This window comes from Phoenix dactylifera, unplaced genomic scaffold (genome assembly GCF_009389715.1).
Source record: "Phoenix dactylifera cultivar Barhee BC4 unplaced genomic scaffold, palm_55x_up_171113_PBpolish2nd_filt_p 001695F, whole genome shotgun sequence".
Taxonomy (NCBI): domain Eukaryota; kingdom Viridiplantae; phylum Streptophyta; class Magnoliopsida; order Arecales; family Arecaceae; genus Phoenix; species Phoenix dactylifera.
Window position 1 is genome coordinate 51,438 of NW_024068994.1, and position 26,647 is coordinate 78,084.

General features: G+C 38.4%; 1 protein-coding gene and 1 long non-coding RNA gene across 2 annotated transcripts; one reads left to right on the forward strand and one right to left on the reverse strand.

Annotated features, from left to right (window-relative positions):
* Nucleotides 1–3,390: 3,390 nt before the first annotated feature.
* On the forward strand, nucleotides 3,391–21,334 carry LOC120108986 (lon protease homolog, mitochondrial-like). Its single transcript, XM_039122725.1, has 19 exons — nucleotides 3,391–3,859; nucleotides 4,756–4,821; nucleotides 7,094–7,285; nucleotides 7,403–7,468; nucleotides 7,563–7,604; nucleotides 8,488–8,610; nucleotides 9,235–9,333; nucleotides 11,306–11,371; nucleotides 11,471–11,557; nucleotides 11,828–11,867; nucleotides 11,983–12,154; nucleotides 13,166–13,290; nucleotides 14,379–14,509; nucleotides 14,623–14,727; nucleotides 14,806–14,919; nucleotides 18,568–18,735; nucleotides 19,161–19,262; nucleotides 20,052–20,360; nucleotides 20,885–21,334. The coding sequence occupies exons 1-19, from the start codon at nucleotides 3,539–3,541 to the stop codon at nucleotides 21,332–21,334; spliced, it is 2,778 nt and encodes a 925-aa protein (XP_038978653.1). The 5' UTR covers nucleotides 3,391–3,538.
* A 4,182-nt stretch (nucleotides 21,335–25,516) lies between these two features.
* On the reverse strand, nucleotides 25,517–26,049 carry LOC120108984. The gene is made up of 3 exons (XR_005510068.1): nucleotides 25,980–26,049; nucleotides 25,664–25,884; nucleotides 25,517–25,559 (listed from the first exon to the last, which is right to left on the reverse strand). It is a non-coding gene; the product is annotated as an uncharacterized LOC120108984 (long non-coding RNA).
* Nucleotides 26,050–26,647: the final 598 nt, after the last annotated feature.

The window sequence follows — 26,647 nt, forward strand, 5'->3', positions numbered from 1 at the left end:
GAAATATTTCACAACTTCGACAGATGCGTGCTACATAGTGCCAGAAGAGGTGGTGCAGGTTTCAGGATTAGAAGCTCGAACTCTAGGATGGTTGTAGTTGGTGGGTATCAGATTTTTGATATTTCTATTTTTAGGGCAGAGCTGAGGGCAGTTTGGGCTGGTCTGTGTCAAGTCTGACGTATTCTATGAGCCAACGCTGTCCTGCTTTAGGGTGACTCGGCTACCGTGATCGACTGAATCCAGATGTGCGCCGTGGCATGGGTAGCTGCCACCTATTACTCCGAAATATGTGGACTATGGTAAGTGGAGACCTTTCAGGCCAAGCATGTCTATAGGGAGACCAATGGTGTTGCAGATTGAGTGGCTTTGTATGTGGCCGATTACTCTGAAAGAGCTCTTTGGATTGGTGAGAGGGAGCTGCTTAGAGTATTCCGAAACTTGTTACTTTTTGATATTTTTTTAGGTATATTCACACTAGAAGTGTATGAGTCATCCGTTATAGCAAAAAAAAAAATATTTTTCAAATCAAATTCCATGTTAGTCTTCAAAAATAATATTCCTGCCATATTAATTGTTACTTAATTAAATAATATTATTATTTTATCCATTACTCTAAATATTTCTCATCATAATTTCTAAAGATTTGATACTATTTAACTTTCAAAGAGTTTTGGGAAAATAATGTCCGTTATTTTTTTCATAGTGGTAAAATTTGTTTTGAGTAAGTCCATGACTTAATATTAATAGACGCTGGATACGAAAATTAGACACGTTCTGGAGAATGGATGGACATTTTTTTTTTTTTTTTTTTTTTTTTTTGGTGCAACGGCGGCTCATACCCTACGGGTATGAAGACGGCCTACAAAATCAGAAGCAAGTAAATCTAACAGAGACTCCGGCACAGTGTCGGGCTCCCTCACAGTAAAACCACCAGAATGATGAGCCGCATAGGCAGCGACCCAATCAGCTGCACAATTCGCTTCCCTGTAGACATGTGTAGCCTGATAGGTTCCACACGCCTGCAAAAGTCCGCGAATATCCATGAGTAACGGTCTGCCCTCACCTGCACGACCACGACCCCTAATCCAATCAATCACAGTGGCTGAGTCGCCCTCTAGAATGACCTGGTCGGCATGCAGTATCCGTCTCGCATAAGATATGCCCTCCCATGCGGCTCGGAGCTCCGCACACACCACCGATGCATCGAAGATCCGCTGCCCCCCCAGTGCCACTAACCTGGCATCATGATCACGGATGACGAAGCCTGCACCTCCACCACGTCCATCAGCTGCCAAACTACCATCAAAATTCACCTTCAGGAAACCAGGGGGTGGGGGTACCCAGGATACGAAACAGATGGGCGCTCCAAGAGCGGTCGGGGTACCCCAGATGTCCCTGGCCAACCTGGAAGGTGACCTAACAGCAGTGCTCAAAAACTCCTCTGCATGCAGAAAGGCCCTGGCCACCACCGCCCCCGGGGACGAGCTGCGACCCTCAAAGACTCGTACATTCCTGTCTAACTAGGAGTGGTAGGCCAGATATGCAACACGAGTCCCTCTCTCCTGCACCCCGGGTCCTGCCCCTGGGAACTCCAGGAACCGGATGAGCTCGGCCATGGACGACCATCTCTGTCCCGGATCATAGGCGATCCCTGCAGCCCTCCAAATCTGAACAGCCCGCGGGCACTCAACTAGCACATGATAGATAGACTCCTCCACCTCCGGACAAACAACACAATCTGCAGCTATCCGTACTCCCCGTCGCATCAGAACACTCCTAGTGGGTAGGCAACCCCATGCTACCTTCCACAGGAATAGTGCGATGCGTGGATGGATGGACATATTTTTGATGTTTCATGTTTCTACTGCCTTCTAGTGGTCAAAGCCATGGAATAGACCGAACAGTGTTTTTTCCTAAAAGAAAAGATTCAAAGATTAAAGATAGCAGACTCTCCAAAAGAATGGTCGCCATTGCTGCTTCTTGGTTGATATTTATCGTACACTATATGGCATACTGGTCACAGTTTTATTACATATTCCATTCTAAGGCTGACCTTTTATGCTGAAATCCCTCATGATTTTTTTTTTTTTTTTTTTTTGAGGAGGAGGGTGAGGTCTCAGTTGGCCAGTTAAAGCTTTCCCCGACCTTGAGAAATAAAGGGCCCGGTTTAGATTGGGTCAGGCTCCAGCATGAGCTTTTTAGTCTTGGAGAACATTTGAGCCAAGGCCCAATCCAGCCCAACTTGGGTCATTGACATCCTTAATTTAACCTATTGGATGTGCATGCTGGAACCATCCCAATAGTAACCTGTCTCCATATCAAGCAGTATGTGACGGAAAATTCATTGGCTCGAACCTAATTATTTTGCAAAGCAAGTATAATGCTACGCAATACTGCTCTATTCATTGCTTGAATCATTATTGAATTTGAAATAGGGGGATTAGTATAGTTGACAGAGATTGTTGTGATTCATAATAGATTGGAAGGGTTGAGTGCTATATGTTAATACTGCATTGAATAATGGATGGGGTGCCACCTCTTGCTCCGAGACATCCGAATCATAATTAAAGGCAATGTGGCCTTCTATACCAAGCATATTTATAGAGAAGTTAACAGAGTTGCAGATTGAATGGCCTTGTATGTGGCCGATTACTTTGAGGGCCTGTGGGTTGGAAAGAAGGAGTTACCTAAAACACTCCGAGATTTGTTATTTTTTGACTTTTTTTTTTATATATTCGTACTAATACTGTATGAACCATCTGTTGTAGCCAAAAAAAATAAAAATAAAAAATAAAGTACGAGTAATTAGTATTTAACATGCGACATGGGTGCTCAAATGAATACACACTTTATCATTATCATTCGATGTATATAACTTGAACTTGAGAAGATTTCAACACCATTCATAATGCCAAATAAAACATGCTCTCCAAAATGGCCATCTAAATGAATGTCACTGGCCATTCCAACAATTAAAAATTTTGATAAAAAATATTTTCATATATTTAAAAAGAAGCTATATGTTTGTTTGTTTGTTTTTTTTTTACATCACAAATTGGCCCACCATTGCATGCGCATAGATTGATGTTGATCCGAGATGTTCTTATATGTAGTCAAGAAAATTTGTTTTCGCTTAACAAATAAATTTAATCTTTCTCTTTCCAAGAAAATAGAAGTTAACTTTTTCCGCAAATTGTGATTATTTTCTCCAAAATCCCAACAGATGATGTCAAGAATTTCCGAAAATGTACTTGCGATTAAAACGGCTGTTCCTTATCGCCATAACGGGAAAATGCTGAAAAATAACGGCGTCGATGCCGATATATCGGCCGCTACAAATATCGGAGGCGAGGGTTTTAGAAGGGTTTCTTCCCCCCCAAGGACCAAAGGGTCCATAAAATGCCCTCTCTATCTGGGTCTCGTTCCATGGCAGTTCGGCGCGAAACCCTAGGATAAACGAGGAAATCCGGCGAGAAAACCCTAGAAAACTGCCAAAGATTCGATCTTGCCATCGGGTTCTATCGATCTCCTGGAATCAATGCTGAAGGTTCTCTCGTCTTCCTTCTTCCAGGGCCGATTGCAGAGCCTCTCCACGAGGTTTCCGGCGGCTCTCGGCCATGGCGGAGAAGGGCGGTCCCCCTTGCTCCGGGTTCTGGGCTCTTTGAGGAATCCGAGCGGCGGAAGCCCGGTTTTTGGGAGGAGGGTGTTCTTCTGCTCGGAACCCGGCGATGGTTCCGATCCGCCGCCGGCGGAGGATGCGTCCGCCGCCGCTGCAGAAGGTGGTGGGGCTGAGGAGGCTGAATCTAAGGCGTCCTCGGCCATCATTCCAACGAATCCCCGGCCCGAGGATTACTTGACGGTCCGTGTTCTTCTATTAAAAATCGAATATTTGCAGTTATTTTCACTAATATTTTGGCAGTGTAGGCAAAGATTCGTAGGTTTTTGTTATTAAATTGGGATTTTATTGTATAGCAGTTATTGAAGTTTGATGGGATTGTTATCTTGGTTTAGTTGAGATGGGGAAGAATATCTTTCTCAACAATTTACACTTTCTTAGAGTGTTCGGCGCAAGGTATTCTGGTAGGGACATGATAGTGTAGATGGGACATGATAGTGTAGAGATGGTGCTGTCAACTTCTTTTGGTAATACAGGCAACCCTCGTTTTGGTTTTCCGTTGGACAAAAAAAATCTTTGAGAGGGTTTAAGCATGATTTAAGCATGTCAAGGATTTCACCGTTCAGATTTCATTTTTCTTGTACACAAGCGGTTGTTGGATGTTTGCTTTGAATTTTAGGCCCCTCTCTTAAAAGTATTACAATAATGTGACCAAGGTATTAGCATTTTGTGTATCTTGAAAGCTCTGGTGGAGTGTGCTATTAAAGTAATCATTCTTGAACATGAGAGGGTGGGAGGGAGATGGCTTGCAAGATGATGTTTTTTTATTGCCTTTAGAAGGCTTCTTCTATAATTAACAAGGTAGACTTAAAAAAATGTAAAATTCGATTCCTAAGTGCTTACAGAGATGTTAGAGCATGTAGAAAGATATCAGTTGTACTTTTGTTCAATTAGTTTGGCAAATGGTTGCACTGGAAAGTGGCCTCTTTTATCGCGTGAACTGGAATCCTAATCTATCTAGTCAATTTTTAAAATGGTCATCACTTGCTATGTTTATTCATCAGTTTCATTCTTACATCTAATCACATGTTTCTTGGCTTAACTATTTTTTTTTTTGCCTCCTTTGATAATTGAAGCAGGTTATAGCATTGCCATTGCCACATAGACCCTTATTTCCAGGTTTTTACATGCCAATATATGTGAAGGTATGCCCCGTTTTTTATGCAAGTCTGGAATTTAAGCTTTTCTGGAACAGAAATTGAATATCTCTGTTGTTTATGATTTACTCCATTGGTTTTTAAATATGCCACTTTTTGTTGCTGGCTATGGTTTGGAGTTTTGTTTGAAAGAAACTACAATGTTTCAATTTCTGTTGGAAGCAATCCAAACAAGGGCTGGCTTTGGAGTTTTTGCGAAAAGTAACTAGTGGGCTGAAGTTACTGTACGTACGGGCTATTTATGCTATATTTTGTTATTCTTTGTTTACTCGGCATCAGGGAGCACAAACTTTAGATAAACTTGAATTTGCAAGTTTTGAGATAATATTGGAAATGTGGTGGTGTAAGATTCTGTATAGTTATGAAGGAAAAGTGTTTTTCTTGATGTAGGCTTGGTTATCTTAGAGCTTGTCTCATAGATGATATTTATGAATCAGTAACGACAAGAGTAGTTATAGTCGCTAGCAAGTGAGTATTAATTAAACTAGGCCCATTCCAATAGTTGACCTGAAGCCTAGACCTCTTATCACATTTAACTTACGATTTCATCATTTCTATTTTAAAAGGAGGGTGCATGCTACCAACATTGGGCATGTGCAATGCATGTGGTTTTCTAGAGGTCTTATCAGTTAAATTTTTTTTGGAGGGGATTTGATAAATTTTGATTTTATTTATCTTTTGTTTTATAGCCGATAGAGAGAGTGAACATGTTATCCAAAAGAGTATGTTTACAATGAAGACATCGATGGTTGGCTCAAGTCTCACAGATAAAGGTTCAAAGGCCATTTGCGTTACATTAGCATAGTTTTGTTTTTTTTAAATGAAGTGTTAGTTGATAACATTAGAATAGGATTGATAGCAAAATAGGAACTATGAAAGAAAAATTTGAAGGTAAGGATACTCAGAAGTCTACATTGTATACTATATTACCATGTTGGTTAGGTATGGGTATGATATACCTTGTAATCTGTGTAGCACTTCCAACTGCTGCATGTTAGCTGGCACTTTTGTTTTTTGACTATAAGCCTCAACACTTTGCTTGCACATTGATACTTTACCATGTAAACCTGGGATCAGGCTGGTGCTTCTGGGTGAGAGACCATGGTCAGTAAAACCAGCATGAAGATGATATTATGTAAATTTTCTTCAAATATAAGTAAATGCACTTAAGGTTGACTGATAGTTACCCTATATGATCATTTTATTACATTGGATATGTTATACATCGCTATAGATAGATAAGCAAAATCATATGTTTCAGGTGTTGTATTACTTCATGTGCCTTCGAGATAAAAAATGTGAAGTTTTAGGAAATAGCAGTAAGATCTGCAGTATTGGATAAATTATGATGGTTGGCAAATAAAGGAGGCTACAAGCAAGATTCAGGTAAGCATCATATGGTTGTTATGTAATGAATGAGGATAGGGTTCGACATGAGATTGTTAAAGAATGTCGAAGCTACCATATTTATTGATGAATACTTGTTTTAAAGATTGAGATGGTATGATGTATTTGTTGCAAATATCTTTGCTTTCCTTGGTTAAGCAAACAATTTAGATTTTAGTCAAAGGTGAAGAAAAGTCAAGATATTAGATGAAAGTTGTGAGGAATGATTAGGAAATGCTAGCAGTTGCTAAGGATGCAACTCTTGCAAAAAAAAAAAAACACATGGCGAAGAAATTGTTAAAGGTGATTTTCAAATAATATATAAACTTGTTGACTATTGCTGATTTATCATGCTTAGCAGGACAACAAGGATCATGGTCATGGTTTGCTGAATCAACCCATACCACCGTCTATCAGGTGTACCATGCCTGTATGGTTTTGAGTTTTGGTTTGATATATGAGCAGAACCACTTTGAATTGAGCGGAACTACCTCATACCACCCAATTCCATGTTGTACCAACTATACTACTTGGTTTCAGGCGGTGGTACCATAGCTAGGCAGAAGAAAATATTGTTGCTATAGTATTCATTATCATACTGTACTGACTCTACCATACCGGTAAGGTATTTGTATGGCAGTCGGCTTGATTGTGGTGCTTGGTATACATTTTATAGCTTGAAATGTCAATATTTTCGTGTTATGATTTTAATCCCTTTTCCTACATATATGTAAGCATGTATATTTTGTGAAGCTGCATATCCTTGTTGTTAGACCGCATCAATATGGTGGCAAGTATCTATGGGTTTGAACACACATAGAGGGTGATGTATCATATGATCTGTTCACAAAATCCATTTTAAATTTCCTTGCAGGATCCCAAATTGTTGGCAGCTTTGGTGGAAAATCGTAAAAGATCAGTTGCATATGCTGGTGCCTTTCTTCTTAAGGATGAGCCAGGGGCTGATCCAACTCTTGTATCTGGTTCAGAAACAGAGAAAAATATTTATGATCTCAAAGGGAAGGAATTGTTCAAACGCCTTCATGAAGTTGGAACCCTGGCCCAGGTAACCTTTTCAACGATGTAGTGTGTAAATAATTTTCATTTGCTTATGCAAATGAATGTTGATGTTTAGAATGAGTCATTTGCTAACAGTTTTGCTGTCTAGCATTTGTTTATATAGATAACAAGCATACAAGGGGATCAGGTAGTGCTTATTGGTCACCGGCGTTTGAGAATAACTGAGATGGTAAGTTGCTTCGCCAAGGATGATTAGTTGCTTTTATTTGATTTTTTTGGCAGTATTCATGTCTGCGACTTGCATAATAACCTTCATTATGCAGGTTGATGAGGATCCGCTTACTGTAAAAGTTGATCACCTAAAGGTACATTTTCTGTTTTCTTCTCTATTTTCTGAGTCATCTTACAATAGTTGGAGTTTGCTGTTCGTATATTCCTTGTACCTGTGCTAATGCTACTTTTGATATACACTGGAGAATGGTGTACTTCCGCCCAACTTAAATGGATTCTGGAAGATCTTCGTCCCTTGTAGTTTCTTATTATTGATTTAAAGGGGCCTATCTTTGGTTAACCTGGCACAAGAAGGCCATAATTAGGTTGTGCCAGTTGCCAGAACTAAAAGTTTACATATACTGACTGAAAGATTGATACACCTGGAATGTAATTGAAATGAAAGCAACCAAAAACGAGGGCATGTTCGTTTTTACAGACTATGCATGACATCTGCAGCGCATTTACCTTCACTTTGCCTTGAAAAACCGGAAGCTCATGCTTATATGGAAAAAAGCAGGTTTTAATTTGACTCTATGGACAGGAAGAGCCACATGACCTGACAGCGTCGAAATTGTTATTAGTACTGGAATTTGTCTCTAGACATTGCCTTTTTTGGTTTTGTTCCAGTACTTCCAGCTACTTCTATGAATCTGTTTTTTCTGCCTATGATCATGCTCATAGATAAGCTCTTCAAGTTGTCGTTGGGTTAATGCATATAACATTTGGAATCATTGGAATGGATGACTATATCTTTTTTGATATTTTTGATTGCTCTTCTGTTACTTCAAATTTTTCTTAGATGATTTATTCAATAATGCCTAGTTTGAGATCAGAACTAGATACCCATTTGCAATATTTGACAGTGATTATGATTTATTGATGTTCAGTCGGACTTGAGGTTCATATACAATATCTCTTACTTACTCGAGAAGATTCCTTCAATTTGTCTACACTTAATTGCTGCTAATTTTGCAGGAAAAGCCCTATAATAAAGATGACGATGTTATAAAGGCGACCTCATTTGAAGTTATATCTACATTAAGGGATGTTTTAAAGACCAGTTCACTTTGGAGAGATCATGTCCAAACTTATACTCAGGTGACCTTTTTAAATTGATTGAATTTTGTCCAATTCTTTCATTACGTTACATGTCGGCTTCAACTTTGACCATGGAGACGTCACTCCTATTTTTCCAGTTATTTATTGGCTGAATAGCTGTTTTTACCCTCTATAAAACATCGTGATATCTGACTTCTCAAATTTACAAGGTTGAAGGAAAAAAGATCAAAGTTCTTACCAATATTAAAGCCTAAGTCACTAGCAGAATAAAGACAACTTATACATGCTATTCTGTATAGTCAATGATCCATGCATTTGAAAGTCGCTCTCTACAACCATGGGTGGTTTGCATTTTTGGTGGCCAGTTGAAAAGTTCTTATTGGTGCATTCTTGACTAGAATTTTCTCAACCTAACATTATCTTAATAAGATAAGGATCATTTGTATGCATAGATTATAGTTTATATCACATCTATCGTTAATATTAAGCTCTCTTTTTTGAGTTGAGATCTCAAGCCTGAAAAGCTTTGGCCTGTAAATTTTGTGAGTTGATTATTAGTTTATACGATCGAATGCTTTTCAAATATTATGATTGAAATGTTACAACTAAATTTTGCTGTAAAAGAAGTCACTTCTCATTTTTAACTTTTCTTCACAACCTCAGCATATTGGTGATTTCAATTATCCGAGGCTAGCAGATTTTGGAGCTGCTATATCTGGGGCTAACAAGTTGCTGTGCCAGCAAGTGCTTGAAGAACTTGATGTAAGTAACAAACTTGTGATTTATAAATGTCAATAATGCAGCAAATAAGGATTTAAGTACCAATGGTCCAGTACATGCCATTTGTCCTGATCGTACCGATAAGGTATGGGTGACAATACACCTCCCATACCATTAGCATACTCATGCATGGTAATTTACCTATATTTTGTTGTCCCAACCAAGGTACGCTGAACTGGTATCGGTAGGCATACCGGTCGCCTACCGGACCGGTTCGGACCGGTTTATACTGGTACCGAACTGCCCTTTATAAAATAGCGCGCGCGGGTGTGCTGCCCAGTACCGGTGCAAACCGGTTCGGCTCGCACCGGTACAAGACGGACCGGGCTTGTACTGGTGCGAACTGATCCGATTCGCACCGATACGCCTCCGTACCTCTCGGTTCCGGACCCATATGGGGGGCCTGAATCGTTTTTCATGCTTGAACCGAACCGGTTCGGTACATGCTGAACCGGCCGGTACGGGCCAGTTCAGCATACCATGGTCCCAACCAAGGTTCGCTGTATCAGTACCGAACCCCGTACCGGTGCCGCACTAGTATAGGCGTACCGAGTGTCGGTACGGTACGGTATGCGGTACATCAGGCGTACCGACATTGGCGTACCGATACCGGTACCCATCGGTACGGTTACGGTACGCCCAATACCGACCTGTACCGACCGGTACAGCATACCATGGTCCCAACGCTATGAGGCATATTGTATGTACCTATTTGGCACTAGTGCTGGTACTTGAAACCATAATTGCAAGTACTATTTTCATCAATTTATGTTCAGTTACTTATTATATTATCTTTATCTTCATTGCTCAGTTAAAATTAAATTTATTACTCATTCAGATGTCATGATACTTTATAGCTTCTTGGAGAATCACTGTTTTATATTGATCACTGAACTGCACCTACTACCTAAGAATTTGCTCTTAACCCCGAAATAGTCTTTATGAGGAGATATACTTGAAGATAGGTCATATATCTCCTTTGGCCGCCTCATGTCCACAAACTGTAGCATCAGTGGGCTGTTATAAAGAGAAATTAGTTGCTTTTTGAGAGGGAGTTATTTTACGCTCCTATATTGCCTTTTCTGTAAGCACAAAGCTCAAGACTTGCATCTTCACAAAACTTTGTCCTGCCAGCAGGTGTAATAGTACTTGTTTATCATAACCTTTTGTTCTGAGCAATATCATGATGTTATTTGACTGTGAAATTATGAACTTAATCTAGACAAATTCTCATTGAGTGTTGCAAAAAAAAAATCAGGACATCTACCTGGATGAGCTTTGTAGTTTACATGTCCTTATGTATATTGCTTCAGATCTACTCAAAAGAGGTCATGAAACATCATATTTATGACGCTTCATAATAATATCTGGACTGGATTGGCAGCATAGTGATAATGGAGATCTTTCTGGCTGGTTGAATCAATGCTAAGGTCTTGGCAAATGCCTTATATTGGCAGCCTTTTCCTGTCATTCCTTATTGATTTTATTATTGTTTTCTTATGTTGATTATGTGTTTCACTAGTAAGTGATTAGTTGTGGCAGTGTAGCATCCTGTAAATTGACATATTCTCTTAGTGCCTCTTCTTATTGGGTATTGCCATTTCATTAACTAATTACAGAAATAGGTGTTCTCTCGTAACTAGTATTTATTATTTCTTTCAATTGAACAATCCACTTGCTATCAGCAAGGCTTCCTGAGTGATATATTATAGTCATGTGTTATGCTCAACAAAAATGGTTTTGTTTGAAGAAAAAGATATGTTTCTGCACATTTTAGATATAACTGTGTCCATATTTTAATTTGTATATTTCAGGCTATACCGTTCTTAAGGTTTCTCACTCAATTTCTTGTTGGGTGGATGTTGGGCTGTTGTAGTTTACTGTGCTGTTACAATGTATTTCATAGATCAAAGTCTTCCGAGTCACAATATCCTTATCAATATTTTCTGACCAGGTGTACAAGCGCTTGAAGTTAACTCTGGAATTGGTCAAAAAAGAGATGGAGATCAGTAAGATACAGGTTGTTTTTACTTGGGTTTTTATTATGCTTCGCTTTTGCATTCTCTGGTTCAATCTCTAAGGAGAGCTGCAGTCTCATCTCCATTTGGTTTCATACTAGGAATCAATTGCAAAAGCAATTGAGGAAAAAATAAGTGGTGAGCAGCGGCGCTATTTGTTGAATGAGCAGTTGAAAGCAATAAAGAAGGTATGTCGTTGTGATTCTTATTCTATGGGGTCCACTGAAATTGATAGAATAGTCGTGTGCAAACAGGAAGGTGAATCAGGCCCCTTTGTGCATTAGAAATATTTTACCTTTTCCCCTTTTGATTTCATGATGATGACCTTGTGAATAGACTGCATTATTAGCATGTTAATGGTAACATGGGGATGTTGTTTGTTAAGTTGATTTTGTAGGAAAGTTGCTTCACCAGCACTCTATACTATGAAAGTATATAACTTATTTGCCTTTATCCAGGAGCTGGGTTTGGAGACTGATGACAAAACAGCACTTTCTGGTTAGTTATGACTTATGCCTAAGTAACATTTAGAAGGGTAGTGCAATATTAGTTATATAGTACTTTAAGACATATATTTGACATAAGGCACTTGTGTTTTCTTCTTTTCTTGCAGCAAAGTTTAGAGAAAGGCTTGAACCAAATAGGGAGAGATGTCCTCCTCATGTCTTGCAAGTTATAGACGAGGAACTCACAAAGTTGCAGCTGTTGGAAGCCAGTTCTAGCGAGTTCAATGTAACTCGTAATTATCTTGATTGGCTGACCTCATTGCCATGGGGAAACTACAGGTTTTACTGGCAATTGTTTTGCTTCTAATCATTTCATGTAAATGTCAATGAGATATGGTCTGTTGTACTTTAGTAGTAAAAGATAATTACCTTTCCATGTTTCTGTCTATCCAGCATTCTTGCTCTTGTTTAGTCATCTGATGGCAGATTGCTAGATTGCCTTTCTATTTTGTCTGGCTTTTTGGTTGTTCATGCTGTTATTTTCTTCTTCCTTGGTACATTCTGTTTTTCCTGAAGGTTATGGTGATGCTTTCAGTCTTCATACTTGGTGACCTTGCTTCAGTTGCCATTGCCTAGCTTGTTTGATCACCACATAGGCCTTTTACTTTGGCTCCATTGCCTGGAGTTCCATGCAGCTTCAATTTTATTTCTTTTGGTTCACGTGTATCTCGTAACTTCATTTATTTGATCTTTATCTTTTGTGCTTTGATTCGGCCATCATTTTTTGTGCTAGGCCACTTTTGTTGTTTTTGCACCCATCCGCATCTATTGGGTATAGCTTTTGTCGTTTGCTTGCTACTTTGCATTTCTTCTCCTACCTTTCTTTCGGTCTACCGTAGTCTGTTAGTAGACAAGCTTTTATCTTAATCCACTGTTTGGCCAGTCCGTTGCCAATATCAGTGGTTTTACTTTGTAGTTATTTGCAGTGGAGTCAATGTTGCAAAGGATTACTTGATCAAACACATTGCAATTTGTTTATTCTTTCAGAGGCTTTATTGGCTTATGTGGTCTTCATGCATGGACCATGAAGTAAAATTTTTAATTAGTGAAATGGGATCTTGTATAGCTGCTAGCTCTTCTTTATATGGTTACAGTTTATTATTTATGCTTTCTGATTTCTTTTCTTTTTAATTAAGACTCATAACTCCCTATTGGTAATATAGACCTAGGTATCTACTGACCTTTATGGTTGCTTACAATTTTCCTATGTTCTGTTGCTGTTTATCAGCTTTTGACTTGTATACTTTTTGAGAACCTTATTTTCATCATTGTTTCTTCTATTTGCTGCAGTGCCGAAAACTTTGATGTCGATCATGCTCAAAAGATTTTAGATGAGGACCATTATGGTTTATCTGATGTGAAGGAAAGGATATTGGAGTTTATAGCTGTTGGAAAATTAAGAGGAACATCACAAGGCAAGTTTCTTCTTATTATATTTGGCTCTAATATTTATTAACCATAGTAATTGATCTTTAGGGCCATTGCTCGGTGCAATGGTAAAAGACTTAGGCTGACAAGTGCAATGGCGCGGGTTCGAGTCATGGGGCAGCCACTTTGTGCAAAAAAAGGGCTAAAATATAGCTCTGTCCCTAGTTTGCCCCCCCAAGGACCCCTCATTGGTGGAAACGTAACTAGCTAATGAAAAATGCTAGTTGTTCTTTGCTTCCATAATTGTTGTGTATCTTCTTTGCAACAAGTTCGCTTAACCATAAGTCCATAACCAACATGCTTGTCTTCAACTGCTTGGAGTTGGCTATGCATTAATATATGATTCTGCCTTTCGTGATAAGCACCTGATTTATCTGTTAGTATTTGTGCTTCTAGGATGATGCTAACTAAAATGAACCAGTACATGTCATGATTTTTGCTATTGACCGTATATCTATTTGAAATGATCTTCTTATTTGTGTTCTTGTAACATTTGACTTGTCATGCAGGATTCTTCTTGCTAGTACTTGATCTTCTACAGAAAAAAAAAGTGTGAATCTGATAATACATAGGGCTTCTAAGTTGTCATATTTGATCTTGCATTGGTAGTTGGCATGGGATACATATCCAATTCTGAAAATCTAAATTGCAGGTCTGATGGTTCATGCAGATGTTGCAGTCATTTTTTTCGAAACTGTGTTTAGATTCATATTATTATTGGTTATTATTTTACTATACCATAATAACTCTACCCCATATCTTCGTGGTTAACCTTGATTACTAGGAACATCAAGTGCCAAATTACTGCATGGAGTCTAATCTTTTCAGCAATAGCTGTCCATGTTAGAATGCCACAGAATACAAATTTCTTGTATTAAGAGACCATATATTTAGTATGCTTAAGCTTATTTCCTTTTTCTTTGTTCGTTGCTGTACAAAATTCATTGTTTGTTAAATACATGTTTGCCGAATGGAAATCTGGACACTGAAGCTGCTCTATGGTTGGGCTATTTTGTTGCTTGATCCCAAATTTATTATCGATTGCATGTTATCAGATTTTATTTTCTAATTGCAGGCAAAATTATTTGTCTCTCTGGGCCTCCTGGAGTTGGTAAAACTAGCATTGGCCGCTCAATTGCACGGGCTTTAAACCGGAAATTCTACAGGTTCTCTGTAGGTGGCTTGGCAGATGTGGCTGAAATCAAGGTAAATAAAAGAAAAATTCCCTAATGAGAAATCTCAGCCAATCAGGAGTAATTGTTTTAAGATGCAACAGCATGCTCTGAATAGAACTCATTTGTGTGGTGACTTTTCCCCAGGGTCATCGTCGTACATATATTGGTGCCATGCCAGGAAAGATGGTGCAATGTCTGAAAAATGTGGGGACAGCTAACCCTTTGGTTCTTATTGATGAAATTGACAAGGTATATTTGCAATGAATTTTGTTGCTTTCTCCATCTTTCTGAGATAACATCTTTTATTGATAATAAATCTTGCAACAGTTAGGAAGGGGACATGCTGGTGATCCAGCTAGTGCTTTGTTAGAGCTGCTTGACCCTGAGCAAAATGCAAATTTCCTTGATCACTATCTTGATGTTCCAATCGACCTATCGAAGGTGAGTCATTGGTTCTTTCCCAGTACTTTGTAATTTAAAGTTGATTGCTTCTTGATGAATTGTGGCACTTACTAATGTAGGTTTATATGCAATTTATGAAGTCTTGCTTGTCACTGGTGTAGTGTGTTTGACCTTTTAGGAAGTTCAATTCTTAGCTAAACAAAGTCCATGAAGGATTATATGTAATGTTATGGACAGAAGCAACCTTCTCATGCACAGCAGCCAAGGTCAGCTGTATGGACCTGACCATACCAGTAAAGTACTAATACGGTACCAAGGTTCAGTTGAGTATATGAGCTGAACCAGTCTATAATGGCCTGAATCTCTGCCCCGTACTGTCTGAACTGACTTGTACCACTCAGTTTTGAGTAAATACCAGGGCTAGGTGCGAGAAACAAGTATTGGAAGCTTGTGTTGGTATGGGATGTGTACCATATTGTGCTGGTAATGTACTGATATGATTCCTGGACCAGCTTTGCAGATCTTGACTGGGGCTCATCCTTTATGGGGCACGAAATGAAGAACAGAGACGGAGATGAAACATAGGTGTTTATAATACACACATCATTGTAGACAAGGGTTTCAAATACCGTCAAAATGGGATGGTACGGATGGTACTGTACTGTTCCATTGGGTTTTTTGGCACAAGTATGGAGTGTGTGGATATGGGATGCAGCCCCGTCCTGTGTTGGTACTTAGTCTATCGTTCTGGCAAAAAAAACCATATGAGTTCTGGTTCTGATGTTTGAAACCTTGATCATAGATGTATTGAAATGATATGCTATGCCTACACATATTTGTACAGTATAACCAACTTTAAGTAGGGTGCCAGTTATCTATTTTTTTCTGGAAGTGAAAGAAAAAAGATGCTCTTCTTCATTTCTTTGTAAAATAAATTTTTAATTGTTCTCCTATGAAGATCTCTTGTGCTTTAGTGACAATTTTTCTCGAGGATTAATATTTTTAAACAACTTATTTTCAGAAATGCTATTTGAATTGGGTAAGAGGTGGGTTTCTTTGTACCTATGCTGCAGCCTTTATTCAACAGTCAACCTGAAATTAGACCACGGATTGCAAGAAAATCAGAAGATTCAGAATAGCTTCATAAATATATATATATATATATATATATATATCACATATTTACTCAATGATACAAAGTTTTATAAGGCTTGAATAAATAAATAAATGTGGCAGCTGGAGGAGAGTAGAGAGGAAGGATTTCAAACTGTGCACTCCTGATAATAACAACCTGATATGTCTATATGTACACACAAACACACATATATGTACACACTTATGTCTGCATGTGTACAAGACTCCTCAAGTAGTTCTCTAGTTCACACTTAAATCAACATGATGGGAATTCTTCCTTGTGTAACATATGTCTTGACAAGAATCATCTGGTCATCACTCAGTGCTTGCAACACCTCACTTACATACATTCTGGTCATCTGGAAGTGGACTGGTTGCATGACTTACATTCTGGTCATCTGGAAGTGGACTGTTTACATGACTTATGGGCAGATATCGCATTGGGTTGGTCCAGTCAGGTTCTGGTCGAGTCAAAAACATAAACCCTTAACCCAAATTGACAGATATGCGATAGGGTTGAGAAAAATACATCCAAACACAAGCCATTTATTTAGATAGGTCCATACCTACTTGCCAATCCAAATTAATGCTTCAATTCTGAATCAAATATGTTATTGAAAACGAAAGCATGGTGTGCAAAATCAAAGACAAGAAAGTTGAATTCCACTGTGCGTATATTGTCACAGTTGCAATTAATTTACAATATATAAAAAAGTAATCAACTAACAAAGAATAAGATTAGCTTAATTGCAACTACAATAGTAAGATGAATGAAAATCACAAAATAATATAATTCTTGCAGGATAAGTAATATATGAGGATTATAATAAGACAAAGGAAACATAGAAATATTAAATAATGTATCTAACGACCCAGACTGTTCATGGTGCTGAGCAAATAATCACAGGTAATCGCATTCTTAACAAATAAATCAATGTAACCTTTCACAGGTAAAAGACATGCAATGAGGCCTAATATACCTGAAATAACTACTTGCAAAAAGCAATAAGAAATAAATAAATAGAGCTTCATCAACTTGAGAACAAAAGCCTCTATTCTTGCATAACTATCACAGAAGCGACCCACTTCCGGAAAATTCTGATATAGTTTTCTATTCGCAATCAGAATCAGTGCCCACATTTTGTTGTTCAGAAAAGCATAACCCTAGTTCTAGTTTTAGCTTTAGAATCGTGTTCCTTGGCTTCAAATCGAGAGAACCAAGGGTGGAGGCTATGGTACTTGGTACTTGGTACTTGGTCTGGGCATGTGAGAGCTGGCCGTTTGAGCCTGATCCTGAGGAAAGATGCACTGAACTCCTCTGCTTCAAGTCCTGAGTTTGATCCCATACAGATGGCCTGGGATGCTCTCTCAGTCTCTCTAATGGCAACAAAGATAACAGGGAGGATTTGGGGTGAAAAAGAATCCAAAAAGTAATCTCTTGCTTGGCTTTTCCTTGTCTTATTGCCTACCTGTCCCTTGAGATATCTTGCATATTATTTCCTTGTCTATCTGAACTCTGAACTGAAATGAGCTGGTCAAGCATAGAATCTTATACCATCGGTGGTGATCTAGAGTGCTAGCCAACTGGATTTTATAGCTGATTCATCCTTGGTGACCTTATAGGCCTGGGGACTAAACACAAACACAATCAATTCATTTATAGTTTGGTCGGTGTTGGCCCTTTGGGTGATGCGAAACCTATATGGTTTTTAGAATTACTCCCATGCAAAGCCTTTGGTTCAGGCAGGTTTCACTAGGTTAGTGTGTCTGGGCCAGTTTTTGGCAGTCCTAGTAATGTGACTTCGAAGTCTCCTTACATGAAGCCAATCAGAGAGGAAAGATAGAACTAAAGGTGAATTTTGCTACTTTGCCTGAAAGTCCCTTTCAAAGTCTACATGATTTTAAAAAAAGAATTGTGCAAAACCTTTCATTTGGGCAACTTTGGGCAGATTGGCACGTCTGAGTCAGTTTTTGCTGGACCTACTTATGTGACTAAAAGATCCCCTCACATGAAACCAACCAGGGAGGAAAAATAAAAGAAAGGTGAATTTGACAAATACTGTTTGCTATTTTTCCTGGAAAATCTGAGTACTGTGTACATGTATATGTATTAGCTCGAGAATGTGTGACGAAAGAATTGAAATGCATATGTCCATGTGTGTATTTGGACAGATATTGGTCGCTCATGGACAACTGATGATGTGCCTTAAGAGCATGGATTAGCACATCAAGTTCCCTCTGATTTGGAAATGTTGCAAAATCCAAATCCTTTTGATGATTATGACTTCATGGCCTATATAAATATATATGTCGAGCATGTTGGCTATATAGTAGTGAAATACGTAGAAATTACGTACCTTTTGCGTTTATATATCTCTTAAACTTATGAGATCTTTGTGGTTCTTTTATCCTGTGGTGTTCTTTCATTATTATATTCAGATAATGATTGCCATATTGAGTTGCATATTTTCATCCTTAAAGGTCATCTGTGATTACGTAGATGCTTTCCCTATTAGAGGTCTTCTGATGCAAATGTTTCTGCATATAATGTAGGTTCTATTTGTTTGCACTGCAAATGTCATTGAGATGATACCAAACCCTCTGTTGGATAGAATGGAGGTCATTGCTCTTGCTGGCTATATCACTGACGAGAAGATGCATATTGCAAGGGACTATTTAGAGAAGAGTACTCGTGAAGCTTGTGGTATCAAGCCTGATCAGGTTTGAAAGTTTTCCATTGCTTATTTTTGTTCTCTTATATTTTTAATGCAGCTTGAAAGTGGAGTAATTTTTTAGTTTTGCCAGTTCAAATTGATGATTTTCTTTGAAGTTCTACTCAAAAGCATTAGCATAATGGTGTTTTTACTGATGCAATTTTATATAGATCCAAAGATCAATATAGAATATCAGTTTTCTGCTCGTCTGATTGCAAATTTCTGCATCATATGGTTAATTTCTGCTTATTATTCTCCAGATAATCTGCTTGTCATTTTGCAACACATCTTATGACAAGGACACTGCTGTGGACAAAATTATAATGTACATTAGAGAAAGTTTAAGAGTTCATTTGAGACTGTCTTATAATGGTTAGTAGTCTCATGTGTCCAATAATTTGGCTCTAATACTCCATATGATCTCATATACAGGTCCAAGTAACAGATGCAGCTTTACTTGCACTTATTGAAAATTATTGCCGAGAAGCTGGTGTTCGGAATCTGCAAAAACAAATTGAGAAGATATATCGCAAGGTATACATTTCAGGATTCATAAAACTCGAGAGAAGCACGAAGTTAGCAATTTCTCATATTCAGTTATCGAGTTACTGATCAGTTCTCTTTGACTTTTCTCAATCAGAATGTTCTTAGTGTTTAGCTTCAAAATATATCGGAAACTCACAGGAGTTTACTCGTTACATCACAAAATGCATATTGTTAATTATCTCTAAATATTCTGAATTCACATTATCATTTCATTCTAAATATTTTTTTGGTAAAACAATATATAGAAAGTCGGAATAGGAGCTCAGTGACATATTATCTCGAAGCAATGATATAAATATATCCAGTAATGATCTTTTATATTATCTTATTTTTTCTGAATCTACTGCCTCAACCAAATACTTTGGCATATTTGGAGAGAGTGAGATCTTACTTTGAAAATAGACACCGCAAATTTTTCTGTTTAGCTTCTGCTGTGGTATGTAATATATTAGTAAGCATATACATGCACACCATATATCACATATATAAATGCGGAGATGAAATAAATAGAAGAAAGGAAGGGAAAATAAATTTGAAAATGCATCTCCTTTGCAAACTAATAATTGCTTTGCAATGGTTTGTAACCTCTAACCTTAGAACATGCCTGCAGTTTTCTTCACCATCCCAATGTTGCGAGCACTAGCCTTTTCAGGGACCACATCTTGCTTAGCTGCTTCTATATGCATGAATAAAAAAGTTTCTTGAAAATGGGGATCAATGATGATCTGCTGTTTAAATGGTGATACATCTCTCATTGATGCTTTAAATTTTTGATAGATTGCTCTTCAACTTGTCCGTCGGGGAGTGACAAATGAGTCATCTTCAGATATCAGCATTCAGCAAGCAGCAGTCCAAATATCTGGCGACAGATCTAAAGAATCAGGTGACATCATGGGTGATGAACAAGCGGGGAGGAACATGCAGGATTCTGCCTCATGTGAGAAGGCAAATGAAATTGCATCCAAGGAAGCAGATGAGTCAAGTGCCCAAAAACTTGCTGTTGAACCTTTGGCAGAAACTGATCAGATGGAAACAAATACATCAACAGACAATAGTTCATCAAGCGAACAGCCCGCTATCTTGGAGGTATTATGATAAGCTGCACATGCTTATTCTTTCAATCTGTTATAATACATTTGACATGTAAATTTAATTTTTCTTCTTTCTTAATGATGTTTAAGTTGATATTTTACACCATAGCACTAGGAAATGGTTCGCTTGGTCTCCATTTTCGTTGTAACTGAACGGATGGCACATTCGTAGAAGGGTTACTGGAGTGATTTTAATAACTGTCACTGTTATTTGTGGATACATATATAAGTTTATCGCATATAGCATGTGTATAATGTGGACCAAATTTCGGCAAAGAAATGTGCAGTAGTCATCAAAGTATTATTGCTAATTATGTTATAAATATAACACTTTTTGTCCAAAACAAACCATATAATTATGTTATAAATATAACACATTTTTGTCCAAAACAAACCATATTTATCTTTTTTAAGTACCAATGCTGTGATATGTTTATATCCAGTTTAAATAGAATTTGAGCAACAAATGCACCCAACACGTTTCTAAGGTCATGTTACTCTTGAATTTCTGATTGACAGGACAATAAGGTGTTGGACAGTGTCAGTGGAGCAGCAGCTAGTGAGGTGGTTGAAAAGGTTGTAGTTGATGTATCGAATCTAGCTGATTTTGTGGGAAAACCGGTATTCCATGCTGAACGGATATATGATCAGACTCCAATAGGAGTCGTCATGGGTCTAGCTTGGACTGCCATGGGTGGTTCAACTTTATATATTGAGACCACCCAGGTGGAGCAAGGAGAAGGGAAAGGTGCGCTTCATCTGACAGGTCAGCTTGGAGATGTAATGAAGGAGAGTGCTCAAATAGCTCATACAGTTGCAAGAGCCATATTACTTGAGAAAGAGCCAGAGAATCAATTCTTTGCAAACTCGAGGCTCCATTTGCATGTTCCAGCAGGTGCTACTCCAAAGGATGGACCAAGTGCTGGGTGCACCATGATCACGTCGATGCTCTCTCTTGCCAATGAATAAGCCTGTCAGAAGGACCTTGCAATGACAGGTGAAGTAACATTGACTGGGCGGATTCTTCCAATTGGTGGGGTAATGTAACTCTAACAGATTCTATCTGTTCTTATTGGCATTTGTTTCGAGTCACTAAAAGCTTTTTCTTTTTTTTTTTATACAATCACGAACATGAATATATACAGCAAGTTTTATTCACCTTCACTAAGAAAAAAAACCCTATTGCATTCATATATTATCCTACTTTATTAATGATTCCAATCAACTGTCAAATGCTCTGATATGTGTTCAGTGCTAAAAACTATGTCTGTCTACTTTGTCTTCTGTCTTCCAGCCCCCTTTTTTCCTCCATATTTGTCAACCTATGTTGCAGATTCCTTCATAGGGCCTTTCATGGTCTAAATGAAACATATGCCAAAACCATCTCATAACAGCATTGTCGCATTTTATTATTTTTCAGTCTTCTTCAAGTTTCTCCCCAGTGCACTCAATTTCTTGGTCCATTCTTCCTGTTTCTGGCAGCAATCATTAGGCTTCATAATTTTTCCTTTTAATATGACTTTCTTAACAAATTCATTGAGGTGTTCCAGATCACAATAATCTCGCCGTTTTGGATTAGTTGTTATTTTACTCATTTGTTATCCATATATGAGAGCAGGTCAAGGAGAAGACATTGCAGCAAGGAGGAGTGAGGTGAAGACGATCATATTTCCCATCGGCCAACAGAAGAGACTTTGACGAGCTTGCTGCAAATGTAAAAGAAGGCCTTGAAGTCCACTTTGTAGATGATTATAACCAATACTTGAGCTGTCTTTGGAAGCCATCAGGAGTCCCAAGAGTAACCATTTATACTGAACTTCCTGTTGTTGATCAGAATTATCTTTTAGCAAGTACATAGTCCTCGATTGTGGAGTTCTGACAAGCTGTCATCGCAATCGTAAAACCAACCTACAATTTTGCACTATTTTGCCAAAGTTCATTTGTTATTGAGCTTCTTAATGGCATAATCACATGGTCTCAGGAACTCATGAAGTATGACTGTTGCCCTTTAGAGTTTCTGGTTATTTATATTATTCATCCTATGTAAATTACACGCCACAGCCTATAGTCATCCTATGTACTATTATTTGAGGTGGTTAAAAGTTATAGTCAAAATACAGACATTGAGATAGACATGAGTTTCATCGCCCTTTACATTAATAAAGGCTTCTCTAGCCCATCATTCTTTCGATTGAAGTCTTCGTCTCTTGTGCAAACTTATTTTCCAAATCCGCTTGTTTGTATCCCTGTGTGAGAAAAAGGTGGAGATTTTTAATCCAGGGGTTTACATATATTGCTTCTCATTTTCTGGTTTAATATCAACTAAGTCCCTTGTGTTTCTTATGAATCTTTTTTTTATTTTGGATATGTAAACTTTGATGGGGTTTGCCATGCCGGTGGAGTTCCCATAACCTATCGTGGCAATCTAAGTCCATTGTTTTCGAGCTTTTAATGCTACTTCAACACGGTCTCAATGCTCAAGAATTATGACTGTTGCCCTTACGACGTCTGGTTCATAGACCGCCAACTTGTTTATTTTAAAACCATTTGCAGGTGGTCAAAGCAATGCGGACCGTCTCGAGCCAGGGTGGTTCTGGCTATTCCGCGCTGTATCGGTGACTCTCCGAGAAGGAAGGGGAGAGAGAAAAGGGAGCCGGAGAGAGAGGGAGACCGGGCGCTGGTCCTTTTCACGATTTAATGTGGCCGTTCTCTTGTTTTGTTTGAAACACGGTTGGCCGCTTTTTAAGGCTGATTTTACTTAAGAATTGGAAATTAAAAAGTGGCCGATCTCTATTTCGAACGAAAGAGAACGGCTGTGTAAATCGTGAAAGGGTCCGGCGTTGGCCTCCGCCACCTTTTGCCCGCCTTCCTCCCCCCCCCCCCCCCCCCCCCCCCCTCTCTCTCTCTTTCTCGTTTTTCCTCTTTTTCGTCTGTTCAACTATCGGTATGGCCTGTATACGAGCCCGACTCGGCACGACGCAGATCCGTACTGACTCGTCACGTCGGAGAACTGATATGCTGCCCGACATCAGTTCTGCCGACATTCGGTTAAAGTTATAGTCAAAAAATAGACATTGATATAGGCATGGATTTCATTGTTTTCCATTAACAATGCCTCTCTCTTTGATAGTCCTCGTCTACTATGTGAACTTATTTTGGAATTTTGAGTGTTTGCAATCTGTTGAAGAAAGGGAGATTTGTGCATGTAGTTTTTATCGTTCTGTTGTAATCTAAGGTAAGACTTTTGTTTCTTTTCATTCTTTTTTCTTAAAAAAAAATTGATATAAACTTTTTTGCGGTTTACCATTGTGCTTATCAATTCATTGAGGTTAACTGTTGGTGTTCCCATGCGAGCAGAAATCGTTTCTTGTACACAGCTAGAGATGTCTTTATGAGCACGTTGGTTAGCCAACGAACGACATCATCACAAGGAATGTCTGTTTTATACATTCTACTACCAAACATCAAACATTTACTTGGCGTTATTTTTTCATAAATAAACATCTACTACCAAACATCAAAAGATTTATTTTTCCCTTTAGACAAGCAGGAATCCTTGAAAGTTGAAACACAGTTTTGTGTAATTAGGGTTAGACAAAGCAAAACCATTATGGCTGTTTGTCTTTTGCCCTTTTTTTGCTGAAATTATAAAAGAAATGGAAAATTACAAGCAATAAAGAAGATAATTTATTAATTTATTAAAGAAAGAAGGTGGACATTACATCAGAGTTTTTAGTGGTTTCTCTCAATGGGATTTTCTTACATGATTCTTTCAACTTTCAAGTCTCCTGTCTACTTTGACATTAGTTCTCTGTTTTCTTACTCTTGAAGCTTCATCCAACCATTGTTGCACTATGATTTCTACAACTCAGTGGTTTCGCATGCAGCTCCACCGTATGGCTGCATGGTGATTGCCCATGCAGTTGCTGCTGCATTTTTTTTTTAGTGACAACATAGCAACCATAACTTTAGTGAAAAGCTATAATTCATTGCAATAACAACATAGCTCTTTAAGCTTTTTGAGGAAAAAGGGTACAGAGACAACATATCAACCTATAACTTAAGAAACTGCCAGAAAAAGGGGAAAAAAATCCAACACGTTCATGAGAATATAGAGAACCTCAGAATAGGCTGATATATCATTTTTTAAGTAGTAGATAGACTTTATTTAATAATAAGTAAATGAGGGGATAGATGGTCTACTCTCCTTCAATTTGCATCAATGGGAATATGATGAGTCCGTATATATGCCTATTTAAATCAGAAAAAAACTCTATATATGGACCTTCCACTCAAGAACTTTGAATGCAATATTATGGAAAGCCACATTGTCAACACTCGATACAACAGACAACTTGGCAAGAATTAAAGTGGACACAGGCAGTCCTCTTACCAGGTGGCAAGAGGGGTTGGTGCAGCTCATGGATTTGTTGCCAAACACAGCAGGTTGGTTGATTGTGGAGTTGCCAAGTCAGCAAATGTAGGGCTGATGAACTTCTTTCGTGTTCAATTCACAGTCGCCCCGAAGCATTTTCATTGAACAACTCTGTAGGAGTAAACAAGCTGTCACAACCACCAAATTACATCTAATGCCGCATCAAAAATTCAGCAAGAGATTTCAGCAATCAAGCAAACATTCCAGATATCCCAGATTTGCAATTTATGAGATCAAATCAGCAGAGTTAGTGTAGATGGTCTACCAGATTTGGACATATTTGTCTGAAAGCAGCAGAAAAGATCCCCAAAGAGATGAACAAATATATTCACAAAAACATAGATCACTGAAGCATTTCTATTTCCACCAACCAATTCTCAGCTAAACATGTAGCTGATCTGCAATGTCTAAACCGATTCTCAGCTAAACATCTAAACAGCACATTGATCATGCTAGCCAAAGAAAGGTGATGACAAAAAGGGTCATCACTGAAACAAAAACCAAAGTCCATGACATCAGTCATAGAACCGTAGGAAGCCTACAAGGATAAATTAAAAGCTTATAGCTCAAAAGGAATCCATAACAAAAGTATATTTCATTCCAAACACAAGGAAATCCATTAAAAAAATTCCAAAAATCAATACACATCCATCCCTCTTTTGCTATGCTCCCTGACCTCGGGCACTCGAAGGAGTTTTGGGCTATCAGTCCATGCTCCCCCACTCTTCCGGTTTTCTTGTACAGAACCATTGCCATAAACTGTATGCAATCACAATAGATTATATTAGAACGTAAATATATTAGAAAATGAAAGGAAAACTGAAAGCATATACATGGGTTCAATGTAAGTTCCTATTTTTCACCTTTTGTGGCTAGGTAGAAAACCATTTGGCTATTCATGCATAACCCAACCTGTATACATAGAACAGCCAAATGACTAAGGATGCATAACCAAATTGTTATATCAGGGGGAGTTCATGTATAACCCAATCCGTTATGCAGAAACCCACATGGGTACTCAATCATGACCTGACTGGGGGCCGCATTGAGTTGTCTTCAACCAGTTGGAAGGAAGCTCCTTTTTCTGTCAATAAAAAGGCAAAAATCAGGGGAAAGAAACAGAAATAAGTTTAAGGATAAGAAGAATGTGAATAAGAGCAAGGGGCAGAGGAAGCGTACCAGGGCAATGCCCAAAAGGCATACTGGATCAAACTCCGGAACTCAAACAATAGTTGGTCTTTATGAATTTTGCAAATGAACATCAAGATCACCATGAGCAGCCAATGCTGTTGCAAGCATGAACTGTTGGGATCCCATCAAGTTGTGGCCCAAATTGATAATGGCGTCAATATGGTCCAAATAGGAGAATATTCAATCCCGTTTAGTTAAAGCCCACATTGACAAGTGTCTTTTGAATTTTGTAAATTTTGATAATTACGAGGGCATAAACGGAATTTCACATTGGTAAAGAGTTATCTTGATGGGGGGTGACTTTTCACGGGGGGGTTCTATATACACCCCCCTATTGCTAAGGACACCCCCCAAAAACCAAAAAAAAAAATACCCAAACTAACCTTTAGTGTAATTACCATATTGCCCTTGAAATTTTCTCAGTACACCCCCCCTTCCTCCTCCTCCGTTTCGTTTTGAAAAGAAAAAAAAAAAAACACCCCTCAAACCCCCCTTAAACCCTCGATCCATTTACATCGTTTAGGCGATCTTTGAAGGAGATTTAAGCCCCATTCGAAGCATGGACAAGCAACTAGTGATTTGGGACGAAGAATCGGCCGCAAAGGTACGTGTTCCACCTTGTTTCGAAATTTTTTTTTTTCACGATTCGTGCTCCG